Source organism: Ictidomys tridecemlineatus, chromosome 3 (assembly GCF_052094955.1).
Source record: "Ictidomys tridecemlineatus isolate mIctTri1 chromosome 3, mIctTri1.hap1, whole genome shotgun sequence".
Classification (NCBI taxonomy): Eukaryota; Metazoa; Chordata; class Mammalia; order Rodentia; family Sciuridae; genus Ictidomys; species Ictidomys tridecemlineatus.
This window is the reverse complement of record NC_135479.1, coordinates 114,776,995-114,801,983: the sequence shown is the minus strand read 5'-3', so window position 1 is coordinate 114,801,983 and position 24,989 is coordinate 114,776,995. Positions and strand designations below refer to the sequence as shown.

The 24,989-nt window shown below is 36.2% G+C and overlaps 2 protein-coding genes and 1 non-coding gene across 7 annotated transcripts in view; 2 read left to right on the top strand and 1 right to left on the bottom strand.

Moving 5' to 3' along the window:
* The window catches only part of Lrriq4 (leucine rich repeats and IQ motif containing 4), a 28,893-nt gene extending 20,233 nt beyond the window's left edge, over nucleotides 1–8,660 (bottom strand). The window contains exon 1 of one of the 2 annotated variants that reach the window (XM_078043613.1): nucleotides 1,377–8,660. The gene's annotated coding sequence lies outside the window, so the exon portion shown is untranslated. The remainder of the gene's footprint in view (nucleotides 1–1,376) is intronic. The other variant, XM_078043612.1, reaches the window with a different exon arrangement.
* Lrrc34 (leucine rich repeat containing 34) lies at nucleotides 2,060–21,288 on the top strand. 4 transcript variants are annotated; one of them, XM_040270067.2, is made up of 11 exons: nucleotides 2,060–2,281; nucleotides 4,042–4,162; nucleotides 4,667–4,788; nucleotides 4,872–4,936; nucleotides 6,098–6,181; nucleotides 9,491–9,616; nucleotides 10,491–10,586; nucleotides 15,150–15,304; nucleotides 16,867–17,022; nucleotides 17,687–17,813; nucleotides 20,176–21,288. In XM_040270067.2, the coding sequence occupies exons 1-11, from the start codon at nucleotides 2,134–2,136 to the stop codon at nucleotides 20,365–20,367; spliced, it is 1,392 nt and encodes a 463-aa protein (XP_040126001.1). In that variant the 5' UTR covers nucleotides 2,060–2,133; the 3' UTR covers nucleotides 20,368–21,288. The 4 variants fall into 4 exon arrangements, with proteins under 4 accessions (XP_040126001.1, XP_021586841.1, XP_077899746.1 ...); XM_021731166.3 differs by having other exon boundaries at nucleotides 2,061–2,281; nucleotides 9,488–9,616; XM_005332520.5 differs by lacking the exon at nucleotides 2,060–2,281 and adding an exon at nucleotides 2,290–2,533 and having other exon boundaries at nucleotides 9,488–9,616.
* Nucleotides 14,554–14,660, top strand: LOC120884576 (U6 spliceosomal RNA). Its single transcript, XR_013437164.1, has one exon. It is a non-coding gene; the product is annotated as a U6 spliceosomal RNA (small nuclear RNA).
* Nucleotides 21,289–24,989: the final 3,701 nt, after the last annotated feature.

Below are 24,989 nucleotides of genomic sequence, written 5' to 3'. Positions count from 1 at the left end.
GAGAAATGACACCTTTAAATTATGATTGAATGCCATGATTTTGGATTGTTACATTGAGTTAAAGCAAAAGAAGCAATCATTTAAAAGTATTTATGGATCTTCTATCAAGCAATAGTACATTGTTTATTAAGTTACTCATATAAGAATACATACTAAACTTTCCTAGGATAAGAAGCCAGAAAAATGCAAATGCTGCCCTTTATTGGAACATATATTATCTTTTGTTCTGATTTCTAGAAAGTTCAGAATCAAATTATACCTCCACTCTGGAATCTTGAATTTAAGTATTCAGCAAACCCACCCAAGTTTCCCTTACATCTGTTCAATAACATCTTCCCCCCCTCAGTGATTCTTAAGAGGAGGGAGCTTTTTGGACTACATCCCCCTCCACCTAGGAATCACTAATAAGGAGAAATGTATTGATGGAAAGTAGTTGTAGATGTGATTTGTGTCCTTTCAACTGTTTTATTCTGTATGTATTTGACATCACTGTAGTTCGGTGTAAATGCTCTCTCATTGTTTCTGCTTTGTTTTGCTAAGGTGGAGAGGAAAACAGTGCTATAGGTGCTGCTTGGTTTAAGGAAGCTCCTTTTCTATTCTGTTAGTCACTCTCTGGAACTACTTATTGTTTCCTTGGAAGAGTATTCCATCCTTCCTTAGTAGTAGCATCCTCACCCTCTTTGCTTTCCCTTACCTTCTTAATTCTAAATACTGTAAGGGAGAGATAGGAAAAGGCACATGGGTACTGGAACTGGACTCACTCTTGCTTTAGAATTCCAAGCTGCCTCTTAACTTTGTTGGGAGCACATAGTATAAATGAATACAGCGCTCCCTATAATCATCATGTTTCACCTGGAGAAAGGACATTTCTAGTGATACTCTAAAACATATAGGCAAGCAAGGTCGAGCACAATTTCATGAGATGGAGTGCTGGTTTGTTTAGGAATTCGCCCAGTACAAGAGGAAGGACTCCGATGTTTATTGTTTTAAAAAGCTAATTAGCTGAAGGAGAAGTGTGGTGGGTGTGTGTGTGTGTGTGTGTGTGTGTGTGTGTGTGTTTCTTACTGGGGATTGAACCTGGGGTCTTGCATGCACTAGTCAAGCATTCTATACTTAATTATAAGTGGCCTGTTTTCACCTTTCGCATTTTCCTCCACTTTCTCACCCGCAAGGAGTCTCAAATAGTTCCACAGTCCTCTACATGTCCCCTCCATCTCCTTCGCTTCGGTCTATGGCAACTCCCAAACAGAAGATCTTGCCCTTTTCCTACCTTGTTTCCCCCTACACTCAAAAAAGCCCCACATCCTGACCGTAGTAGTACTTTGTAATATCACTGGGTTCTGTCCCCTCTTGCCGCCTTCGGTGAAGACTCCCACCTTAGCCAGTCTCTCTTGGGTTGCTGGAGCTGCCTGTGACTAGGTTTCCCGTCTAGTTCCAGTCAAATCCATCCTCCATCATCAGCGTCTTGCGATCTGAGGGCTCCGGGGGGGCCCCTGTCCCTTAACAGTTGATGCTCCAGCTCCATCACAGTTGTGCTCCTTGGAAGATGTGCCTGCCTCTCACCTCCTTGAACTGATCCGGGTACACCCAAAGTACCTGCGCCTCTGCAACACACACTAAGCAGTTGTGCCCTCTGACAGGTTACCTCTTGACTAGTTTGGTTGTCACCTCCTCCAGAAAGTCCTCCTGGATGGTCCCGCCCCTCCACAAAACCCTTTATGTTCCCATACCGCCACGTCCTTAAAGCGTGCTGGTGCTACCATCAGTTTCCAGAGCTTGGCATCCGCAGACCTGTGCACCCTTTGCGGGTGACGGCTGTGTCATAATCGTCTCTCTAGCCCCAGCCCCTAGCCCTATATCCACCCAAATCCCGGGAACTCCTCCCTGCAAAGGAGCCGGGGAGCCCTCCTTCAGTGTGCCTTTCAGCCCAGGCGGGGTAGCCAAGGAGCCTCAGAATCTGCTTCTCCGCATGCCAGCAGGGCCTCAAGGCCCACGCGCGCGGGGCAAGGAGCGCGCAACACTCTGGACCCCGCGCTCTGGGCATGCGCCGTGGCTCCGCCCCATTCTTTCCCTGAGGCACCGCCCCTGGGCGGGCCATGGCGCGGAGCAGCGCGGCGAGCAGTTGCCAGGGCAATGTCGCCGCTGCAGCAGCGTTTAGAAGAGCACAGGATGTCGAGTAGCCTGCAGGAGAACGCCGCCGAGGCGGTGGAGACCGATGATACCCCAACTCCTACTCTCACCCCTAACCCCAACCCAGACTCGGCCTCCGCGAGCGAGAACGGTAAGAAGGAGGGTGCCGTAGTGCTCCCACCTGGCCCGGATGCAACGCGCGACGGGCAGCGGTGTCGCACCGGCTGATTCCTCGAGCAAACTGCCTGCCCAAAGCGGCGCGGCTGGAGGATGCCCTTGGGCACCCCAACTGTGGACCAGACTTTGCGGAGTCTCCAAACTCGGGCAGAAGAGAAGCCCAGACCGCCCGCGGTGTGCCCTGTGCACGCCAGTCGCGTAGCTGCTTTCCGGAGTCTGAAGGAAGGTGTGTTTAGGGGCTCTTAGCTACATTGGTCAGATCCCAGTGGAGCAAGAGAAATCTGGAGACCATTCTGACTTTGCACGTTTGGACTGCCTTAGTTTAACGAAAAAAGCTTAGCCCGAATGACACCTGTTCCCTATTTCAAATTTGGATTCTGATTTATTTATTTGAAACTAGAGACTGAACCCAGGGATGCTTTACCTACATCTCCAGCCCCTTTTATTTTTTATTCTGAGACAGGGTTTCAATAAGTTGCAGAGGTCTGGCCTCAAACTCAAGAAAGATCTTCCTGCCTCGGCCTCTCCAGTCACTGGGCTTGTTTTAAAGTGTGTGTTGATGGATGTGAAACAAGGTGGATAAAGAGCCTTAATCCTCATTGCACCGGAACAAAGCATTATTATGCTCTGTCTTTAGCATAAAAGGAAATTTAAACTCTGAGAATTTAATTTGCTTAAAGTTACATACCACAGAGTATGGGCGACAAAATCTGATTCCAACTCTTGGATTTTCCAGTATGTGGCTGTTCCGCCATAAAAGATGATCTGGAGGGAGCTGCCTCCAAAATAAGTAGGCCCGTTCTCTAGAAATTTTTAAATGTCTGCCAGAGGTGTAGATAAAAAACGAAATTTGGGTTAGATTCTTGACATTTTCCCGTGTAGCTATTGTTTCCTAGTTTTGCCTTTCAATTTGCTTTACAATTTGAAGACTGATTTAATATTTTTATGCTAATAAGAATATAGTATAGAAAGCCAATTATTGGCACCATAAAATTTCCATATATAAAACACAGGTGAATTTTAAATCAAAAAAGTAACAGGGAAATATAGCAAAGCTTTAAAATATGGCTAGCTAATTAAATAAAAATATTCTTGCAACTTTCTTAAACTAATGTTTAGGCTCTAATCAAAGATTCCTTTATCCTTCACAAAAACCACTCCTAAATCTGACACATTTCTGGTATCCTGGTCCATGGTGCAGCCAACACACACACACACACACACACACACACACACACACACTTGTGAAATCTGTTGTACTTGCTTCATTTATATTTACAGTTCATATGGCACAATGGGAAGAGTCTGAAATCGGTTTGATTTTTGCACATTCCATTATTATTACATGACTTCACATAAAATATTTCTCTGGACAGTATTTTCCTCAGCTACCAAAGGAAAGAGATTAGTTCTCCCTTTATGTCATTTCCACTGTCATCAGCCAGTGTCTGCCCAGCCTTGGTGGGTGCATCAATGGCCCTCGTAGAAATTATTCTTTATAAGGAATATCAGCATTTTTATTTGGTTTCCCATTGCTTTTATTTCTCTTCTCTTTTATCCTTAGTTCTCTCTCCTTTTCTTTAACATATTCTCTCTCTCTCTCTCTCTCTCTCTCTCTCTCTCACACACACACACACACACACACACACACACACACACACACTTTTGAAGGACATATATTGAGAAAACTTTTAGAATAATTTGTGATGATAGATACATTTATTTTTTCAAAAGTTCCAGAATCTATTGCTGGGCTCCAGGAATATTATTGTAATCTGTGTTTGGAAAACTCCAAGAAAATAAATCCTTATATATTGCATGTATTCCAAGAAGTGGATGAAGATATTAAAAAGGGGTAAGAAAAATAAGTATTTGACTACATTAGTAGTTTTACTAATTCTTAGATGTGTGAAAGTCACTGATTTTATAGCCATGAAAAAGCTGGGTAAAAATGGATGAATGTTTTGATTCAGATGAATAAGTAGATGAGTGACACTGTTGGTAGATCTTAGAGATGGTGTAGGATACTGGGAAGAGCACTAGACCAAGAGCCCTCAAGTCAGGGCTCCAGATTCCTTTTAGCTCTGTGAGCTGACAAATTTAGGCAAATTATCAATATTGTCTATGTTGTTAATATAAAGAGGGAATACTTTGCATATGTGTGTGTAAGAGAGAAATTAACTCATACAGAATACACTAAAGTCTATAGAATTCCAGTAGTTTTTAGTTACATGGTAAAAATCTACTATATACTTAGTAAATCATTCTACTACATGGTTCCAGTATCTGTCATCTTTGTATTTCAGAATCTTTTCTCCATTTTTTTCTTTTCTTTTTTTTTTTTTTGTATTTTTAACAGATTGGAAAAAAGAATCACCTTAAACATCGCGGGTAACAATAGATTAATCCCAGTAGAAAGAGTAACAGATGAAGATTTTGGGATTCTTTCCCAAATTTTAGAGACTTGCCCATATATTAATGGTATGTTTGATTAAGAATAAGTATCTCCTGCTCTTCAGTGTTCTATTTTATAAGGAATGTAAAGTTTCATCTGTGTCTTTCAGGTTTGGATGTGAGATATAATGTTCTAAGTGATGCTGGTGCATACTATGCTGCAAACCTGCTTCAGGTATTATTTGACTACAGAATATTCTTAGTTCTGTTTACAGTGAAACTACTTAGTCTAATGGCACATACACAAACACTAGTTATGCAAAATGTCAAGGTCCTGACTCTGTGCTATATTTATAACACTTGAAATACATGGAAATTCATATTTGGTCTCAGTAGAGCTGATACCCAGATTTCATGAGTTATCTTTTGCAAACTTGTATATCATTGTTAAATACATAAAGTATGTCCACACTTTTTAATAATTTTAAATATTTTAAAATTTGTTCTAATTAGTTATTCATGAAAGTAGAATGCCTTTAGACATATCATACATAATTGGAGTATAACTTCTCATTTGTCTGGTTGTACATGATGTAGAGTTACCCAGGTCATATAATCATATATGCACATAGGGTAATAATGTCCAATTTATTCTACAATCATTTCTACACCCATGCCCTGTGGGAAGCCGTTCTCAAAAGTGATTTGAGTTACCTCCCTGGCTGGGTGAGAGGCGCTTTGACAACTGTGTCAGAGCCTTCCCCACCTAGTCCCAGGTGCGAGGGCTTGTCCGTGTGGAGGTGTGCCTGACCACTGACTTGAAGACCAATCACTGACCCTGACCTTGGAATGCTGCCCTCCTCGACCTTCATTGGATGGGATTTTCCCTTGAATTTTTTGCTCCCCAATAAAAGCTCACTCCCTGGCGTGCTCTCCTTCTCTCGCTCACCGCATTAGGTGGCTGGAGGCGGGAGCTAGGAGAAGCCATCTCCGGAGCTGGTTATTAAAGGTAACGAGAGTATGTCTCTAATTTTAAAACTCACTAGTTAATTTCTATGCTTGGAACCTCTTTTATGAAGCTCGCACGCTGGTTGTGCCGCAGAATACCCCCTCCTTCACTCCTCTCTCTAGTCCAAAATACCTCTATTCTTCCCCCACCATTATGAATTACCATAGCATGTCCACACTTGGAGTTGTTGGTAAAAGTGAATACAGTAATTTTCTTTCACTTATTATTGAAAATTCATTATTTTTCCTTAACGGTACTTGCTTTTGCTGGAATTTAGTTTTTCTGGATCATAAAAATTTTCTTTGGTTAGTGTTTTTAATTAAATAAATGTGTATATGATTGATTTCCATAATACATGTATAATAGCTTCTTTTTTCTCTCTCATAGACACAGAGGTATCTCATTTACTTAAATCTTATGTTTAATGATATTGGACCTGAAGGTGGAGAATTGATTGCTAAAGCACTTCATGTAAGCATTTATGTACTTCAAACTAACATATTATTTGGGAATTTTAAGTTTTGATTGCTTGGTAACAACATAATTAAATGTTAATGTAAAACTATGTTATTTCTTTATTTCACTTTTAGTCTATTAAAGTATGGACATTACATGAGCACTTTTGAATTCATTTGAAAATAGTTTTATCAAGATTATAATACATAATAAATTTACCCTTTTAAAGTCTTTAATTCAGTGAGTTTTTAATAAAAAGTATATTTAGAGAGCTGTGCAGCCATCACCACTATCAATATTTTTAGAACATTTTCATCACCCCATCCTATAGAAACTCCAAACCTATAGCAATCCCCCCTCCATAATTCCCTCCCAGTTCTCTCCAGTCTTTAGAGGCTACTAATCTACTTACTATATGTACACTTACCTATTCTGAACATTTCATATAGATGAATCCTATGATACAAGGCCTTAATGTGTAAAGTTTCATCCATATTGTAACACGTTCCATCTGTTTTTATTAGCAATTAATATTCCACTGTATGGATATATCACATTGTGTTCATCTATCTGTTGATGGACATTTGGGTTTCTACTTTTTGGCTATTATGAATAATGCTACTATGGATAGTCACATATTTTTTATGGACTTGTTTGTAGGATACATACCTAGGAGTGAAATTGCTGGGTCATATGATGTTTGTTTAATATTTTGAAGAACTGACAATTGTTTTCCACAGTGGCTGCAGCTATCAACAATTCTACCAGCAATGTTGGGGTGTCCCAATTTCTCCACATCCTCACCAGCACGTGTTATTGCCTAATTTTAACCTTCTTAGGGAGTGTGAAACAGTTTATAGTTTTTTGATTTACTTTTCTCTAATGATGTAGACAATCTTTTCATGTGCTTATGGTTCATCTGTATATATCCTTTGGAGAAATCTCTGTTCAAATCTTTTGCCCTTTTTAGATTGGGTTTTGAGATAAGGTCTTATCATATTATTCAGGTTGGTCATTTTTTTTTTTCTCCTTCTTTGAAGCACTGAGGATTGAACCCAGAGTTTACATATGTAAATGCTAGGCAAGTGCTCTACCCCTGAGCTCTATCTCCAGCCCCTCAGATTGGTCTTGAACTTCTGGGCTAAAGAGATCCTCTTGCCTCGGCCTCCTGAGTGGCTGGGACTACAGGGGTATGCCCTGCAACTGGTGGGTTGTCCTTTTGGGTTGTAAGAATTCTTTACATATTCTAGATATGTTTCTTATCAAATACGTGATCTGCAAGTCGTTTTCTCTCATTCTATACGTTGTCTTTTCACTTCTTTGATGTTCTTTGAAGTATAAAACCTTTTAGATTTCATCAACCCAATTTTTAATTTTGTTGCTTTTCTTTTGATGTTAAATATCTAGAACGCTTTGCCCAACCCAAGGTCACAAAGATTTCCATGTATATTTTCTAAGAGTTTTGTAGTTTTAGCTCTTTTCATTTAGTTCTTTCATCCATTTTGAATTAATTTTTATATATGGTATGAGGTAGGCATCAAACTTCATTCTTAACTTCATTCTTTTATATAATGGCTATCCACTTGTCCCTACCACATTTGTTAAGAAAACTGTTCTTTACAAACCCCATTGAATTATCTTGACCCCTTTGTCAAAAAAAAAAAAAAAGCTGATGTAAATGTGAGGGTTTATTTCTGCAGTACTCTGAATTCCATTAATCCATTTTCTGTCCTTATGCCAGTACTATACTATCTTGATTTTTATAGTTTTGTAGTAAGTTTTGAAATTAATAAGTGTGAGTCTTCTAACTTTACTAATTTTTCAAGATTATATTGGATCTTCTGGATCCCTTTATTTCTATATACATTTTAGGAGTTTATCAATTTCTATAAGAAAAAGCAGCTAGGAGTTTGATAGGAATTTTGTTAAATCTGTGGATAAATTTGTAGAGTATTGCCATTTTAACAATATTAAGTCTTCCAAACTAAGAACATGGAATGTGCTCCATGTAATTTCTTTCAACTGTGTTTTGTAGGTTGCAACGTGCAGGTTTGCTATTCTTTTGTTAAATTTATTAATATTTTATTTTTTTCTGATGGTACTGAAAGTGAAATTGTTTTTATAACTTCAATTTTAGGTTGTTCATTGCTAGAGTATAGAAATACAATTGATTTTTTTATTTTGATATTGTATCCTATGCTGAATTTGTTTACTAGTTCTAACAGCATTTCTTTAGTGGATTCCTTAGGGGATTTTCATATTCAGTACAAGATCATGTCATATCCAAGCATTTTTTCTAATTTGGATTTTTTTTCTTTTTCTTGCCAAATTTCCCTAGCTCTAACTTTCCATATAGTGTTAAACAGAAGTGACCAGAACATACTTCTCTTCTTCCTGATCTTAAAGGAGTTTGAATTCATTTTAAACAGATAATTATTTACATTATTATATATCCTAACATGTATTCATTAGAATAATGAAATAGCTATAATTTTGTTATTTAATCAAGAGTGAAATAAGAAATGGAATTAAATCTTGCAAGTGTCTGAGAAATTATATTGCTTTAAAATGGGAGTTAGGAATTTAACATTGCAACAACAAAAAAGTGATGGTATAATGGAAAATGACTGCTGAATGGGTTCAGGACTACTTTTAGAAGTAATGAAAATGTTTTGGAACTAGCTACAAATGATAGCTACACAACATTGGGAATGTAGTAAATGCCACTGAGCTGTATACTTTAAAATGGTTAATTTTATTATTATGGATTAATAAATCCATTATGTGGATTTCACCTCTATAAAAAAGTGGTGTAATTTCTTAGAAAATAAATTTATATTTTCAATGAAAGGAAAGTTTATTAAATGTGTTTTATTTACTGGTTATTGACTGGACTTCTGTTTATTGGTCATTTGTTTTATTAAACTAGTAGATTTTTATCTACTGTTGGAAATTGAGTATTACCTTTAAGGAACATCCTAGTCTATCTCCTTGAAGATTACATGTGTTTATAAATGGTAATATTCCCTCTCCTAACTCATTTAATTTAGAGAATTCCATGGATTAAAAAGTTAAATTAACAGCTGGGCGCAGCAGTGCACACATGTAATCCCGGTGTCTCGGGAGACTGAGGCAGGAGGATCGTGAGTTCAAAGCCAACCTCAGAAAAAGCAAGGCACTAAGCAACTCAGTGAGACCCTGTCTCTAAATAAAAAATAAAATAGGGCTGGGAATATGGCTCAGTGATTGAGTGCCCCTGGGTTCAATGCCCAGTACCCCCCAAAAAAGAGTTAAATAAGTTTTGATTCTTTTCTTTTTTAGAAGAATACAACTTTGAAATACCTGCGAATGACTGGAAATAAGATTGAAAATAAAGGTGGAATGTTTTTTGCTTCAATGCTGCAAATTAATTCATCCTTAGAGAAATTAGATCTGGGTGACTGTGACCTGGTGAGTAAATTTGTTTATGAAAAAAATCACCAAGATAATGTGTTATTCTCCCAGGAAATCAGCATATAGAACCATCCAAGAAACCAGTTAAATGGCAGTCTTATGAATTGTTAATCTTGTCCCTAATGTCTAAAATAAGAGAAAAGATGGGATTTTTTCCTTGATATAATAGTACAGACTGTTAATAAAATCAGATTATAGTAAATATCATAGAAAAATATACAGTATAATAAAAATATTCCTAAACTTTTGTCCATACTCATCTTACCCTGTAAAGGATTTTTAAAGAAAACAATCATGTTCATTTTTAATTAAACAAATACTAGTTCTCTAGTATAATACAAATTCCTTTACTTTGAAAATACTTTGTAATATTTACATTATGGCATAAAAAATTTAAAATAATGCTAAAAAAATAAAAGAAAAATACTAGGATGGTAAAAGCTACTCTGAGCCTGAAAATGAAAAATGTGGTTTTTGCTTGTCTTCATGTGCTATATGAACATAAAAGAATGCCTGTGCAAAGTCATATATTGCATAAGTAGTATGATCCCTAGCTGGGGTCCACATCTTGAGGACCCCACACAAAACCTTGAGGGCCAAGAAGCAAGACTAGAGTCAGACACCCAAGAAATGAATACTGAAATGTTAAGAAACTCCTTGTGTGTGTTGCAAACAGATTTTAGGCTAGGGAAAGAAGACTACAATAACAATTTATTTCTGAATTCAATCAACCTATAATTCAAAGAGCAATCTTTTTAAAAACAAAGTTTGATTTATTAGAATTCAGATAAATGATCTTGAAATATTTATGTAGAGAGATTAATTTATATAGTGTCAGTTTCCTTAATGAATTTTCCTATTTATTTTTTAGGGAATGCAAAATGTGATAGCATTTGCAACAGTACTATCTCAAAACCAAGCAATTAAAGGAATAAACCTAAACCGACCTATACTGTACGGGGAACAGGTATGTTTTCAAAGTGATGATAGCTAGTATAACAGCATGTGAATAAAACTGAGTTCTTAGTGAAGTTTATAGTGTATGAATACATTGTATTTTTGGAATTATCCTTATATCTTGTAAACTACTACTTACAAATAGAAATTTTTTAAAGGAAAATTATTATATTCTTGATAAGACTTTTAAAATTGAATATGCTTTTAGATATTGCTTATTTAAGCATCAAATGTCTTTTTTTCTTGAAACTCAAACTCTGAATGAATAGACCTATAGGGTTAAGACATTCAAGACAAAAATAATATATGGTAAAAGTTTTATTAAAGGCCAGGATGTAAGAGCCCAGTGTCAACTGTCTTTTTATTTGTTGAAATGTGACGAAGCATTGTATTTTTGAAACATGGTAACAAATAACAGTAAAATGTGTCTGCACAGCAGTTTGGCAAGTTGAACCTATGTGTAGTTAAGGTGCATGTTGGAGATAGAAAAGACATGGTTGCTTCTTTCAGGCTTCTTTTTCCTTAACAAATATCCTTTAAGCCACTTTAGAGTGGCTTAAACTTACTTAAATAGTGTTAGAGAGAGAGAGAGAGAGAGAGAGAGAGGGGGGGGGGGGAGGGAAGGAATATGACTAATTAGAACAAATTTAAAAATATTTTAAATTTTATAAAAGTTAAAAAAGGAATAAGAACCCCTTTTTTATTGGTCTAAATAAAAAGAGATATATCTACTAAAAGGAAAAGTAAATATCCAAAGCACTTTTTTTTTTTCTTTAAATACTGAGAATTTGAACCCAGGGATGGTTAATCTCTGAGCTATGACCCCAGTCCTTTTTCTTTTTTGTGAAACAGGATATCAGGAAGATGCTGAGGGTCTCACTAAATGCTAAGGTTGGCCTCAAACTTGTGATCCTTCTGCCTCAGCCTCCCAAGTTGCTGGGATTATATGTGTGCACCACCAAAGCACTTTATATAGTCCAAAAAATAAACTTAATATTAAAAGTTCAATGTGAAATGTTTAATGTTTTAAGTTCAATATTTAAGTGAGTTTTGAACTTCCAAATGAAATTTAACAAAGTTCAAAGTTCTTTAAATAACTTAAAATTAACTACTTGATAGTTACACCGTAGTATGAGTAATTCAGAACCATATTTTAAGTACTATTTTTCACATTCAGAAATGTATCTTGCATTCTTTGCCTATGTAGATCTCTCCCTTTGAATTACCTCTGTACTTTACTAACATTTTTTGAGTTTTATATCATATTGTTTCATAAACAGAAATTTAATCTGTTCAACAAGACACCTAGAATCCTCAAATAATAGAAACATACTTTTAAAAATGCTTTGAATACCAGCAAAATACCTGGCTCAAAGTAGACACACAGTGAACTGCTTCATTTACGAATCATAAATATTTGGATGCAACCCTAAACCAGACAAAATGCAGGGTGACAGAAAAGATCAAATCATATGACCCTGTCTTCAGGAGTTTTCAGTCTGTGTAGAGGGAAATCAACCAGTCTAGAGAATGATGTGCTCGGGGTGCCACAGGAGCATAAGGAAGGCACTGAAATCAAAGCAGGGAGAGGTGAGGCAGCAGGGAAGGATCTCAGATTGAGGACCTGACAAGTTTGACAGTTAAATTAAAAATTTTTTGGACCATATCTTTTAGGAAATAAGTATGTTTAAATATATGAAATCACATTAGATGCAATCCCTCTTCTAAATTTGTTGAGTGGTGTCATTAATCACAAATCTGTCTGAGAACAAATATTAAAAGCCCAGGGCTCCTATGTGGGGCCATGTTCTTGCCTAGCCTGATATTTCAGGCCTCCTCTCTTTTCTAAGGTAGACATCACTATATGTATCCTAGAGGGTATTAGTCCACTCTTTAGTATTTGTAGAGTAAAAACCTTCTTTCCTATACTGTGTAGTTCCCAAATAAAAGCCTGCAAACCTGTTGCATTTAAGGTTTAATGTTCATTACCATAGAAAAATCAGGATGATAAGATAAAAAGTTGTAAATGTTGACCTAACCTTTGATGCTCATTGATATTATCTGGGAAGCTTAGATAAATAGTGATGCCAGGTGCAACTAAATTAAGTCACAAACTCAGCAAATGGGAACAATATCTCTCCTTCTTAGTTTAAAAATGCACTCAAGGTACAAACACAAAAATGTATTATGTCCTCTTGTCAACAAGAAGCAGAGCAATAGTGGACCTGTAAGTGGTCAGTTTGCATTTTTTAAGATTCCAGACTATACAGCATTTCTTTAGTTATATCTTTTCAGTAATTTCAACAAATCAGATACAGAATTTTGGAAAACTGAACAATAATAAATGATTTATAGTTTACTACAGAATACTTATTTTGTGGCAGGTGCTTATTTGTTGACTTAACTAATTCTGTGAGGGAAGCATAATTTCACCTATTTTACAGAAAAGTAAATTGAGACTGGGCTAGATGAAATTTGCTGAAATTCATATAGTCCAGGAAAAAGGTAAAGCTAACATCTGGACAGTTTTGATTATTATAAAACTCATGTACATTTTGCTATTACTATTTTGTTTCCTTTAACTTTTAGTTTATCTCAATGTATTTATACATAATAAGAATATGTAGTTGTCCATGTTCATCATCAATATTTCCAGTGACTGTAAAACTACTTATGTTACAGAGCAATCTTAAGATTTCTTACCACAAAATACCTGGGCTCATTCATTTTAAGATATGCTTCAATTTTTCTAAAAACTTAAAATGCTTAGTATTCAAACTTTAGTTGGGACTACGTATATAATTTTTCTTAGAAGTAGCTAGACTGTGAAATTTTAAAAATGAAAAAAAAAGTCTTCTGGTGATCAGAAAACAAGAGTAGAACACATTCTTGACATATATATAAAAGGAAAGTAATCAAGTATATCACAGGGTTAATGAGTATATTTTAAAAGTAAAATCAAGATTGGAAATGTCTTTGTATTTTGTCTTAAACCATTAAGAGTGGAGATTAGGACTGGGCCTAGTAGTGCATACCCATAAGTCTGAGAACAGCCTGGGCAATTTAGCAAGACCTTGTCTCAAAATGAAACAGACAAAAAAAAAAAAAAAAAAGGGCTTCATGTATAGCTTAGTATTAGAGCACTGGGTTCAATCCCCAACACTATAAGTAAAAAGAGAGTAGAAATCAGGGGCAAAGTTCAGGAACATGCAGAGGATATAAGAAAGTTTCAGAGACTCTTGAGGGTCCAGCCAGCAGTAGGGGAATTTACGTGTTTAATGTAGGATTAACCAATTATTTTTATTTTTTCCCTCATGAAATGACTGATTATTGTTTTTGTAAATCAAACTCTCCATCTTCTTCTACATCCTTACTCACTGCATCTTACAAGTGCCTGATACCTATTTCTAAGAGGGTACAAGCCAGGAACTGTGACACAAACTGTAATACCAGCTATTTAGAAGACTGAGGCAGGGGGATTACAATTTTGAGGCTAGCAAGACCCTTGGCAACTTAGTAAGACCCTATCTCAAAATAAAAATTTAAAAAAGGGAGGGGGATGTATGTAGCACAGTGATAGAATGCCCCTGGGTTCAACCCCTAGCATTGCATGCATAAATAAACAAACAAAACAAACAAATAAATATATGATTTGAGGCAAAGATGATTTTTTTTCTTAAGGCCAAATACAACTTTGAGTAGACTAATAGTCTGAAACAGTATAACCTTTCTTTCTTTCTTTTTTTTTTTTTTTTTTAAAGAGAGTGATAGAGGGGGAGAGGGAGGGAGGGGGGGAGAGAGAGAGAGAGAGAGAGAGAGAGAGAGAGAGAGAATGTTTAAATATTTATTTATTAGTATTTGGCAGACACAACGTCTTTGTTTGTATGTGGTGCTGAGGATCGAACCCGGGCCGCACGCACTCCAGACGAGCGCGCTACCGCTTGAGCCACATCGCCAGCCCCAGTATAACCTTTCTTGTGCTCGTTTCGGCAGCACATATACTAAAATTGGGACGATACAGAGAAGATTAGCATGGCCCCTGCACAAGGATGACACGCAAATTCGTGAAGCATTCCATATTTTTTTCTACTGTCATGTATGACTAAAAAATAAATTAAAAAAAACAGTATAACTTTTCTCATGTCTGGCATCGTTGTACATGTCAAATTATCCTAACTATGGTGGCTGAAGCAGGAGGATAACAAGTTCAGGGCCTGCCTGAGCCACTTAGCAAGAAAGTCTCAAACTTTTGGGCTGGGATATTAGTTTGGTGGTAGAGCACTTGTCTGGTGTGCATAAGGCCCTGGGTTCAATCCCCACTATACTGCAAAAACAAAACAAAAATATATATATTTCTAAAAAGCTAATTTAAATAGTAGCATATGTTTGGAATAAACACGCATTGCTTCAAATTTGTATTTTTTTAAAATGTATCTTTCATTTTATTTATTTTTTATATGTGGTGAGGATCAAACCCAGGGCCTCACACATGCCAGGCAAGTGCTCTACCACTGAGCTACAACTCCAACCCTTCAAATTTATATTTTAAAAACAAGATTTTATCTATTTTCAGGAAGAGTCCACTGTCCATCTAGGCCATATGTTGAAAGAAAACCAATGGCTTGTTGAACTACACATATGTAAGCATGGTATAAAAAACTGTGGTATGCAGAAGTTATGCGATGCACTGTATCTGAACAGAAGCCTGCGTTACCTTGATATCAGCTGGTAAGTGATAATTTACTTGTTACTAAATCAAAAGTTGTACATGAGATATTTTGTTACACACTATTTTCAGTGATTGGGAAAGGCAACCATTGTCAACTTTTCATCCTAAGCCTTAATATTTATTAATTTAGATAATATTGTTATTATGTCTCTTATAATCTCATCTTTTTTGCTTTTTAAATTTTTTATTCTAATGTATTATATATGACAGCAGAATGCATTACAATTCATATTACACATATAGAGCACAATTTTTCATATCCCTGGTGGTATACAAAGTATATTCACATCATTCGTGTCTTCATACATGTACTTAGGGTAATGATGTCCATCTCATTCCACCAACTTTCCTACCCCCATGCCCCCTCCCTTACCCTTCCACCCCTTTGCCCTATCTAGAGTTTGTCTATTCCTCCCATGCTCCCCTCCCAATCTCACTATGAATCAGCTTCCTTATATTAGAGAAAACATTCAGCATTTGTTTTTTGGGGATTGGCTAACTTCACTTAGCCTTATCTTCTCTAACTTCATCCATTTACCTGCAAATGCCATGATTTTATTTTTATTCCTGAGTAATATTCCATTGTGCATGTATACCACATTTTCTTTATCCATTCATCTATTGAAGGGCATCTAGGTTAATTCCAGTTTAGCTGTTTTGAACTGTGCTGCAGTAAACATTGATGTGGCTGTGTCCTGTAATAGGCTGCTTTTTTAAGTCCTTTGGGTATACATGGAAGAGTGGGACAGCTGGGTCAAAAGGTGGTTCCATTCAGAGTTTTCCAAGGAATCTCCATACTATTTTCCATATTGGCTGCACCACTTTGCAGTCTCACCAGCAGTGTATGAGTGTGCCTTTTTTCCCCACATCCTCGCCAACATTTATTGTTGTCTGTATTCTTAATAGCTGCCATTCTGACTGGAGTAAGATGAAATCTTAAGAGTAGTCTTGATTTGCATTTCTCTAATTGCTAGAGATGTTGAACATTTTTTCATATATTTGTTGATTGATTATATATTATCTTCTGAAGTGTCTGTTCAGTTCCTTAGCCCATTTATTGATTGGGTTATTTGTTTTTTGGTGTTTAGCTTTTTGAGTTCTTTATATACCCTAGAGATTAGTGCTCTATCTGATGTGCAAGTGATAAAAATTTGTTCCCAAGCTATAGACTCTCTATTCACCCCACTGATTATTTCTTTGCCGAGAAGAAGCTTTTTAGTTTGAGTCCATCCCATTTATTAATTCTTGTGCTATAGGAGTCTTATTAAGGAAGTAGGGGCCTAATCTGATATGATGAAGATCTGGGCCTTCTTTTTCTTCTATGAGACACAGGGTCTCTGGTTTAATTCCTAGGTCCTTGATAATCTCATATCTTGAATGAATAATTTAGTTATGTTAATCAGATATGGAACAATATTTTATAAATTCATTAACTTTTTTGGAAATTGAGTGAGCTAAAATAGAAAGTACTATTTATTATGTTTTCAAGCATCTTACTACTGTAAATAACAAAGCAGTACTTTGTATTTTCAAATATTACCAAATATTTTTCCTTTCACAGCAATAAAATAACTCGTGATGGAATGGAGTATTTGGCTGATGTTCTGAAAAGCAATATCACCCTGGAAGTTTTAGATCTTTCTTTTAACAGAATAGAAAATGCAGGAGCAAACTGTCTCAGTGAAACTCTTACTTCTCACAACAGAAGTCTTAAAGTGTTAGTATGGTTTTATATTTAATCACATTAACAGAAAAACATGCCTTTTTTTTTTACAATACTAATCTCAAACTCCTTAAATCTTAAATTATGATAAAATGTGAAGATTCAGTTTCTAAATCTTTCCCTACTAAGTTACAGTAAATATTTAATTTCTATTTTTCAAAAGTAATGCCTTTTAAATATTAGATGTTTAGCCCTTGAGAGGTGCTGGGGATATAGCTCAGTTGGTAGAGTGCTTGCCTAGCATGCACAAGGCCTGGGTTCAATCCCCAGCACCACAAGAAAAAAGAAAGAAAAATTCATGAGAAAATTCTTGTTGATTATATTATGTACCTTGAATTATATTGAAAAATCAGAAACATTCACTATGATACAGACTTATATCTACAATCTACCCAAACATTTACTGAATAATATAAAGCAGACTACTTTTAAAAGCTAGGCAGCTTTTCTAATTAAATGAAGCATATTATAAGAAAACTTAAGTTTCTTGAACTTTAGAAATTATATGGCCAATATTTTGTTCACATTAAAACATTAAAGAGTAATGCTGAGATTTTACATGTGAAAATGGCTGTAATAAATGTTATTGCTAACTTACACATTTTTTTCTTTGTTGAACTACTGGTTTCTAGCATTATTACCTTTTGTTTTTCTACAGATTATCAGTAGTCAGCAACAATATAGAGGGAGAAGGACTTGTTGCACTTTCACAGTCAGTGAAAACAAATCCCACATTATCTAATATCTACATTTGGGGAAACAAATTTGATGAGGCCACATGTGTGGTAAGTTTTTCGTCAATGAAGGCTTTTTCTGGAACTTCTCTATGACAGACATTATTTACATGTGCCTCAGAAATGGTTCCAAGATTAAGGAGATGTATACTAAATATACCTGTATTTAATGTTTTGTCTTAAGAGAATACACACATGTACGCACACATACACACAAACACATGTATATTGCACTCAACTTTGTTTTAATTGCCATGCAGATTTGAACAGAACAGAATCTATTCATGCAAAATATAAGAAATGAAAACCTTATTTAGAATATTTGTTAGTTGGAGTTTCTTGGCAACATGATATTATACATTGGGTATGTGGATGTACAGCCACGTACATATATATGTATGTGTGTGTGTGTGTGTGTGTGTATTTTTATTATTTATTTATTTTGGTACCAGGGATTGAACTCAGAGGCACTTGACCACTGAACCACATTCCTAGCTCTATTTTTTTGTATCTTATTTAGACATAGGGTTTCAATGAGTTGCTTAGTGTCTCACTTTTGCTGAGGCTGGCTTTGAATTTTTGATCCTCCTGCCTCAGTCTCCCCAGCCAATGTGATTATAGGCATGTGCTACTGGGCCTGGCCCACATACAAATATTTTTAAATTCGTTGATTTAGATATTTTAGTCTCTCAATAGACTTAGATTACTTAATTTGAGACTCCATTGTTAAAAATCATGGAGCCAGGTGCAGTGGCACACCCCTGTAATCCCAGCAGTTTAGGAGGCTGAGGCAGGAGGATCACAAATTCAAAGCCAGCCTCAACAACTTAGCAAGGCCCTAGGCAACTTAGTGAGACCCTGTCTCAAAATAAAATATAAAAAGGGTTTGGAATGGTTAAGTGGTTAAGGGCCTCTGGGTGTTCAATCCCTAGTAACTCACCCCCTTCAAAAAGAAATTGTGGAGAATTGAAAGAACTGACCTTTTTTTTTCCCCCCCAAGAAGGTGAGAGGGATAGAGTATAGTATGCTTCTGAAAATTTCAATAGTTTATTCTTATGGGGAATACCAAGAAAATGTGTATTTGGCTATTGCTAAGTATGATATATACCATTTTATATTTGTTTTATATTTATATTTCCAAGTGTCTTTCTAAGAGGAGAATAAATAATAAGGAATTACTGGGGGAAAAAAAGAAGATAAAATTCTCGAAATTTGCAAAAGGACTAACCAAAACTCCACTACTTACAGGGTACTAAAATACATACTACTGTCTAACAAACACTCATAAATTTTGAAAAACATCAGTGTCCTTTAGTAGTTCTATAAACTAGAAGGTATGTAAGTTGATTTTGGAACCACTGATAATTACAAGCTAAATATGGAAAGCAAAACAAACCTTTAAATCTTTTTTCTTAATTTTGATGATGCCAGTGATCAAACCCACATCCTGGGCATGCTAGGCAGGTACTCTACCACTGAACTGAACAACATCCTTAACACTTTTTTTCTTTTCTTTTTTTGGGGGGTGGGGGAAGTACTATGAACCCAAGGGACACTTTATCAAGGAGCTACATCCTCAGTCCTTTTTATGTTTTTGAGAATGGGCCTCATTAAGTTGCTGAAACTGGTCTCCCAACTTGTGATCCTGCTAACTCAGTCTCTCAAACTGCTGGGATTACAGGCATGCACCAACATGCCCAAATTCTTTTTAAAATTTTTGTTTTGAGACAGGGTCTTGCTAACTTGCCCAGGCTGGCTTTGAACTTACCATCCTCCTTTCTTAACCTCCTGAATAGTTGGTATTACAGGACTTTGCACTGGGCCTGGCCTAGCTAAATCTTTTCATGTCTAAATTTCTGCCTCTTTCTATAATGTAAACCTTATTAACAAACCAATTCACCGTAATTGTATGATACCCTTATATAGACACCAAGGATCCAAGAGATATGCAAAGAAAATTCTACAATGAAGAAATAATAGGCCAGCATGTAATACTGTGGAATTCTTGAAATGTCCAAATCCTGGGGTTCCATTTATTTTTTCTGAGGAATGGGTCCCCAGCTATCATCAGATTTTTCAGAGCAACCAAAACAACCCTCTACTCAGTGCACCATCACCTTGTAAGACTTAAAATTTGACTGTGAAACCTTTGGTCCACTTACTATAAGGAATTGAAGAGTTACAAAATAACAAAACATGCCTAATACATTAAAAACTTAAAAAAATTTTTTGCAATATTACAATTTCATTGTAATTAAATGAATTAAAAATATCTGGAAAATATTAAAATTCAACCATGTTAAGAGTATTTTAAACTACAAAATACATGGCTAAATCAAATGTTTATATTTGTTTCAGCATTGTAAGTTGAATAAATTATATTTCTAATGATAATTTTTCCTAAAAATCCTAGGCATATTCAGATTTAATTCAAATGGGCCATCTAAAACCAAACAATACAGATGTGGAGCCATATGTGGTGGATGGACATGTGTATCTTGCAGAAGTTTGCAACGGCCTTAAAAAGCATTATTACTGGACACCAACTCATAGAGATGCCAACAGCCCCTCATCTAGTGCAGATTTTGCTGTGTTGTTTCAGTAGGTCCATATTTCTGAAAAGCAAGCTCTAAAATAATTTTCATATAATTACTTCTGTTGGATTTATGTCCTATTCTCTTTCATAAATTAGGTTACTTTTATGAAATGTGTAAAATTTTGTATAGCTGTCATTGTGAAAAACTGGGTAATTTAAAAAAAATTTTACAATATGAAGATTAAAATTTTAGGGCCAGGGACATAGCTCAGTTGGTAGAGTGCTTGCTTCACATGCATAAGGCCCTGGATTCGATCCCCAGCACCACCAAAAAAAAAAAAAAAAAACAAGACTAAAATTTTAATCCTGAAGAAACCATACTAATTATTTTTATAATGAAAATACAACCAAGTAGTGAAACAAGATACAGATAAAGGTCACTACAGATACCTTAACTGAAAGTTGTTTACAAAATGGTAGAAAGGTTTCAGGTGACAAATTCCCAGTGAATTTAAAGGGTTTTCAAAGTTTAGAAGTTGAAAAAATATTCTATGTATGTATCCTATTTAGGTATTACAGATAGATTTTAATAACTATTTCATAAATACAGGCAAATAAATATATACCCTTTCCAAGGAAGTGAGTGCTGCTAGCTCCTCCAACCCTCCTCTCATAGACAACTACTATACTGACTTTTAATACTACAGAGTCTTTCTGCCGATTTTTTATCTTTATGTAAATGGAATCATATAATCTTTTTGTGTCTGGCTTCTTTTATTCAACATTATATACATGCAATTCCTGTTGTTGAATGTAGAGTAGTCCATTTTTAATTGTTTTGAAGTATTCTATCATGGGCTGGGGATGTGGCTCAAGCGGTAGCGCGCTCGCCTGGCATGCGTGCGGCCCGGGTTCGATCCCCCAGCACCACATACCAACAAAAATGTTGTGTCCGCCGAGAACTAAGAAATAAAAAAATGTTGGAAATTCTCCCTCTCTCTCCCTCCTCTCACTCTCTCTTAAAAAAAAAAAAAAAGAATGAACTTTAAAAAAAAAAAAAGTATTCTATCATATGCTTGGAAGTAGAATAGTCTAAAGGATTATGAAAAGATATGGCCTTTCAGGCTAAGACACAGCCATGTTAAAAGAAGTCTCTTTAGCAATATAGTTTGCTTTCTCAGGCTACTGTCTATTCCTGTATGGTATGGAATGGACCCACAAGTTCCTATATTTTTGGAGAGGGAGATTTATAAGATAACTAAAGGGGAAGCAACGGGGCTCTCCTGAGCCTACTGTGGAATGAATGGCAAGTGATAAATCTGCAGCCTGACCTACATTAGACTGCTTGAAACAGAACTGCAGGTGGCAGAGCCTTAGAGATTTCTCCAAACCCAAGAGAACGGAGGTGAGGCCAGTTTAGCCAAGAACCACCAGGCTCTGACCGAGTTAGGAAAGACTTGATCATATATTTTTATAAGCCACTGCCTTAACTATATCAGAGGCCAGTAGGATGCCCAGAGAATGGAAGAGCTCAAGATCCCTCACACTAATGCCATTATGTCATATAAGCCCTCTCCATACATCTGGACACAATTTGAGAGACAAAAGGCAGAAGCCAGATAGCATTTCCTAGCAGATAAAGGATTACTTTAGATACCTTAAGTTATTATATTTTATATCCCCTTTATATCAGAGTATATGGTAAGTTTTCAACTGGCTAAGATCAGAAGTTAATTTTCTATGGACTTACCAATAGGTAGGGTTTAAGAAAGTTATATTAGTTCTGTAAGAAAACTCCATTTCCTCTGCACATCTTAATCATAATGAGTAAATCTGCAACCATATTGTATAACTTTTGCCCATTTTCCTCTTAGCAATTATCCTTTTTTTTGGTGGGGGGGGACGGTGACTGGGAATTTAACTCTTGGCTCCCCAAACTTCATTTCTTCCTTTACAGATTGCTTTTCTCTGCTTACTCATAATTTCCTTTAGACTTTAACTTAGCTACATCCCTGGTCCTTTTTTATCTTGATACAGGATCTTGCTAAGTTGCTTAAGATCTCACTAAATTGCTGAGATCTACTTTGAACTTGGATCCTCTTGCCTTGCCTCCAGCATCCCTGGGATTACAGGCATGCACCACCAAGCTTGGCAGCTATCAGACTCAGCTTAGCTAAGCATAGTGGTACACACCTGTAATCCCAATGACTCAGCAGTTAGTCTGTCTCAAAATAAAAATATAAAATTAAAAATAAATTTTGAGATGTAGATCATTGGTAGAGCGCTCTTGGTTTAATTCCTGTTACTACAAAAAGATCCAGCTTAAATATAGCTTATTACATAGTCACAGATCATATTACACTCCTCCTTTCAGATTTGAAAGCAAAATGGAATAAAGTAATATACACTTTCAAATAATGTTCTTTACACATTGTCACTTTCAAATTTCTCCAGTACTATTCATTCATTATGTCTTAATATCTACTTCTCAAATAGTATCCATCTGGCTCCTACTGTATTACACTGCAGCTGCCTTCTCAAATGATAATCATGCTTCAATTCTCTAACCCAATTATGTCTTTGATTTGCATTCTACCTTGTGATCACTGTAAAGTTCCATTTGAGAAACTTGCACAACTCTGGATATCTTCCTGTTTTTCTGTTATTTTCACCTCCTTTTCTGTCTTTGCACATACTTTATATACATTTCCCTCAATTTTTGGTCCTCATCTTTTATTCTCCCACATCATCTCCCAGGCTGCCTTCATCATTTCAATAAATTATTGTTGGCCTCATACAGAGCTGCAAGATCTACATTTCTAGATTTAACAATTCCTAGGCTTGATTTCCAAATATTGCCAGCCTATCCCAGTACCAATCAAATATATATCCAAGATCACCTTCCAGACCTACACCTTATCTTTCTTTCACAGTTGATATCACCATCTTCTCAATCACCAAGTATTCAAAATCAAGAGTCCAACTTGGGGTTGTCTGACTCCAAGGAACAGATACTCTAAAGCCCATTTGAGAAAAAGGGGATTTAATGCAAGGACACAACTGTCAAAATCACTGGCATCCAGTGGAGGAAATGAAGCACTGTTGTGACCCCTCCTCATGCATGGGATTACAAAGCCCAAAACCAGGGCCACTCCTTCCTCTCTGGAGCAGTCTCTTGGCTCCCCAAACATATATTATTTTTTGACAGTCTGAATTTTATGGCTCAAATTCTTGAGAAAGAGTCTGTCCAGGTGTCTGGTCCAGGAAACTGTTTCTTAAGGTATCCAGTAGATGGGGGTCCCAAGTATAGAATCGTGTTACAAATGCAGATCCAGAAGTCAACTGGGATTGTTGGGTGAGATCATGGGTTATAAAGCTGGCTATCTGCATCTGCTTTAGCAGACATTGGTAGAGGACTATTTCAGGTAAGTCGGTGTGGGTACAATGCTGGACATTTCTCTCACTCCTGTATCTATTCATTTAATACTTCTCCATTCTTCCTAGTTCACTCCTCAGTCAGCTTCGTGCTACTTCCTCTGTTCAGCCATTTCCTGTTTGTCTATCCAGGTGGGCAAAGGCCCTTTCTCTATTTAACTCCCACTTACTGCTTAACATTTCCTTTCTTGCCTTCTGTTACCATAACACTCAACATTCTGGCTTATTTTACTGCTAGTTATAGTAAGGCTGGCTTTTTCCATGATTATACTTAAGGGTAGAGTTTATCTTATTAATTTTTTATCTTCACACATTCTGTATTTGTTCTAGCATTTGAAATACTAGCCAGATATTTTATCCAAATCAGAGGATGTTCACCTCCAGTGTTTACTATCCCCTTCTCAAAATTAAAGACGCTAATTCTGAAAAGTTACTATGTTTACACTCTAATTACCTACTTTCTTAAATACATCAAACTTTACTTGAATGAATGGGGGCAGGGGTTGCAGAGGACAGAAGAGTCGATTATATCATGGTGTCAAGAAATTACTGCTCCAATAACTAAATTTCAATTATTATTCAAAAACAGTGGGTAAAAATTTAGAATTTAAATTTTTTAAAAATATTTTTTGTAGTTGGACATAGTATCTTTATTTTATTTTTATGTGGTGCTGAGGATTGAACCCAGGGCCTTGCACATGCTAGGCAAGTGCTCTACCACTGAGCAACAAACCTAGCCCTAGAATTTAAATTTCTTATTTTAATATGACTCCTTTTTACGTGATGGTGTTTCTAGCTAAGAAATGGCAACTCAAAGTCCCCTAAAAGATGGAAAATTATATTCAAGAGCTTCTTTTTAACTGCTTTCCAAAGGTAGAAAACCAAGAAATGTTGAGGATAATAGTTCCCAGTGTTTGGTATATATCACTTGTGGAGCTTTTCCAGCATGTATATATTTCCTGGAGATTGTCTGATTTATTAAGTCTAAGGTGAAGTGGGCCTGGATATTGCTCTTTCTTAAACTCATTTCTGATTATGAATTAAAATGTTACAGGCGCAGGAAGGCATGCCTGTAATCCCAGTGGCTCGGCAGGCTGAGACAGGAGAATCAAAAGCCAGCCTCAGCAATGGCAAGGTGCTATGTAACTCAGTGAGACCCTGTATCTAAATAAAATACAAAACAGGGTTGGGGATGTGGCTCAGTGGTCCAGTACCCTTGAGTTCAATCCCTAGTATCAACAACAAAAAAAAGTTAG

What these genes read in the sequence shown, in the direction of transcription:
- Lrrc34 (XM_021731166.3), top strand. Translation starts at nt 2,134, where the DNA reads ATGTCGCCGCTGCAGCAGCGTTTAGAAGAGCACAGGATGTCGAGTAGC. An exon ending in GATGAAGATATTAAAAAGGG is followed by an intron (nt 4,163 to 4,666) that starts GTAAGAAAAATA and finishes TATTTTTAACAG; the next exon opens with ATTGGAAAAAAGAATCACCT. An exon ending in CGTTACCTTGATATCAGCTG is followed by an intron (nt 15,305 to 16,866) that starts GTAAGTGATAAT and finishes TTCCTTTCACAG; the next exon opens with CAATAAAATAACTCGTGATG.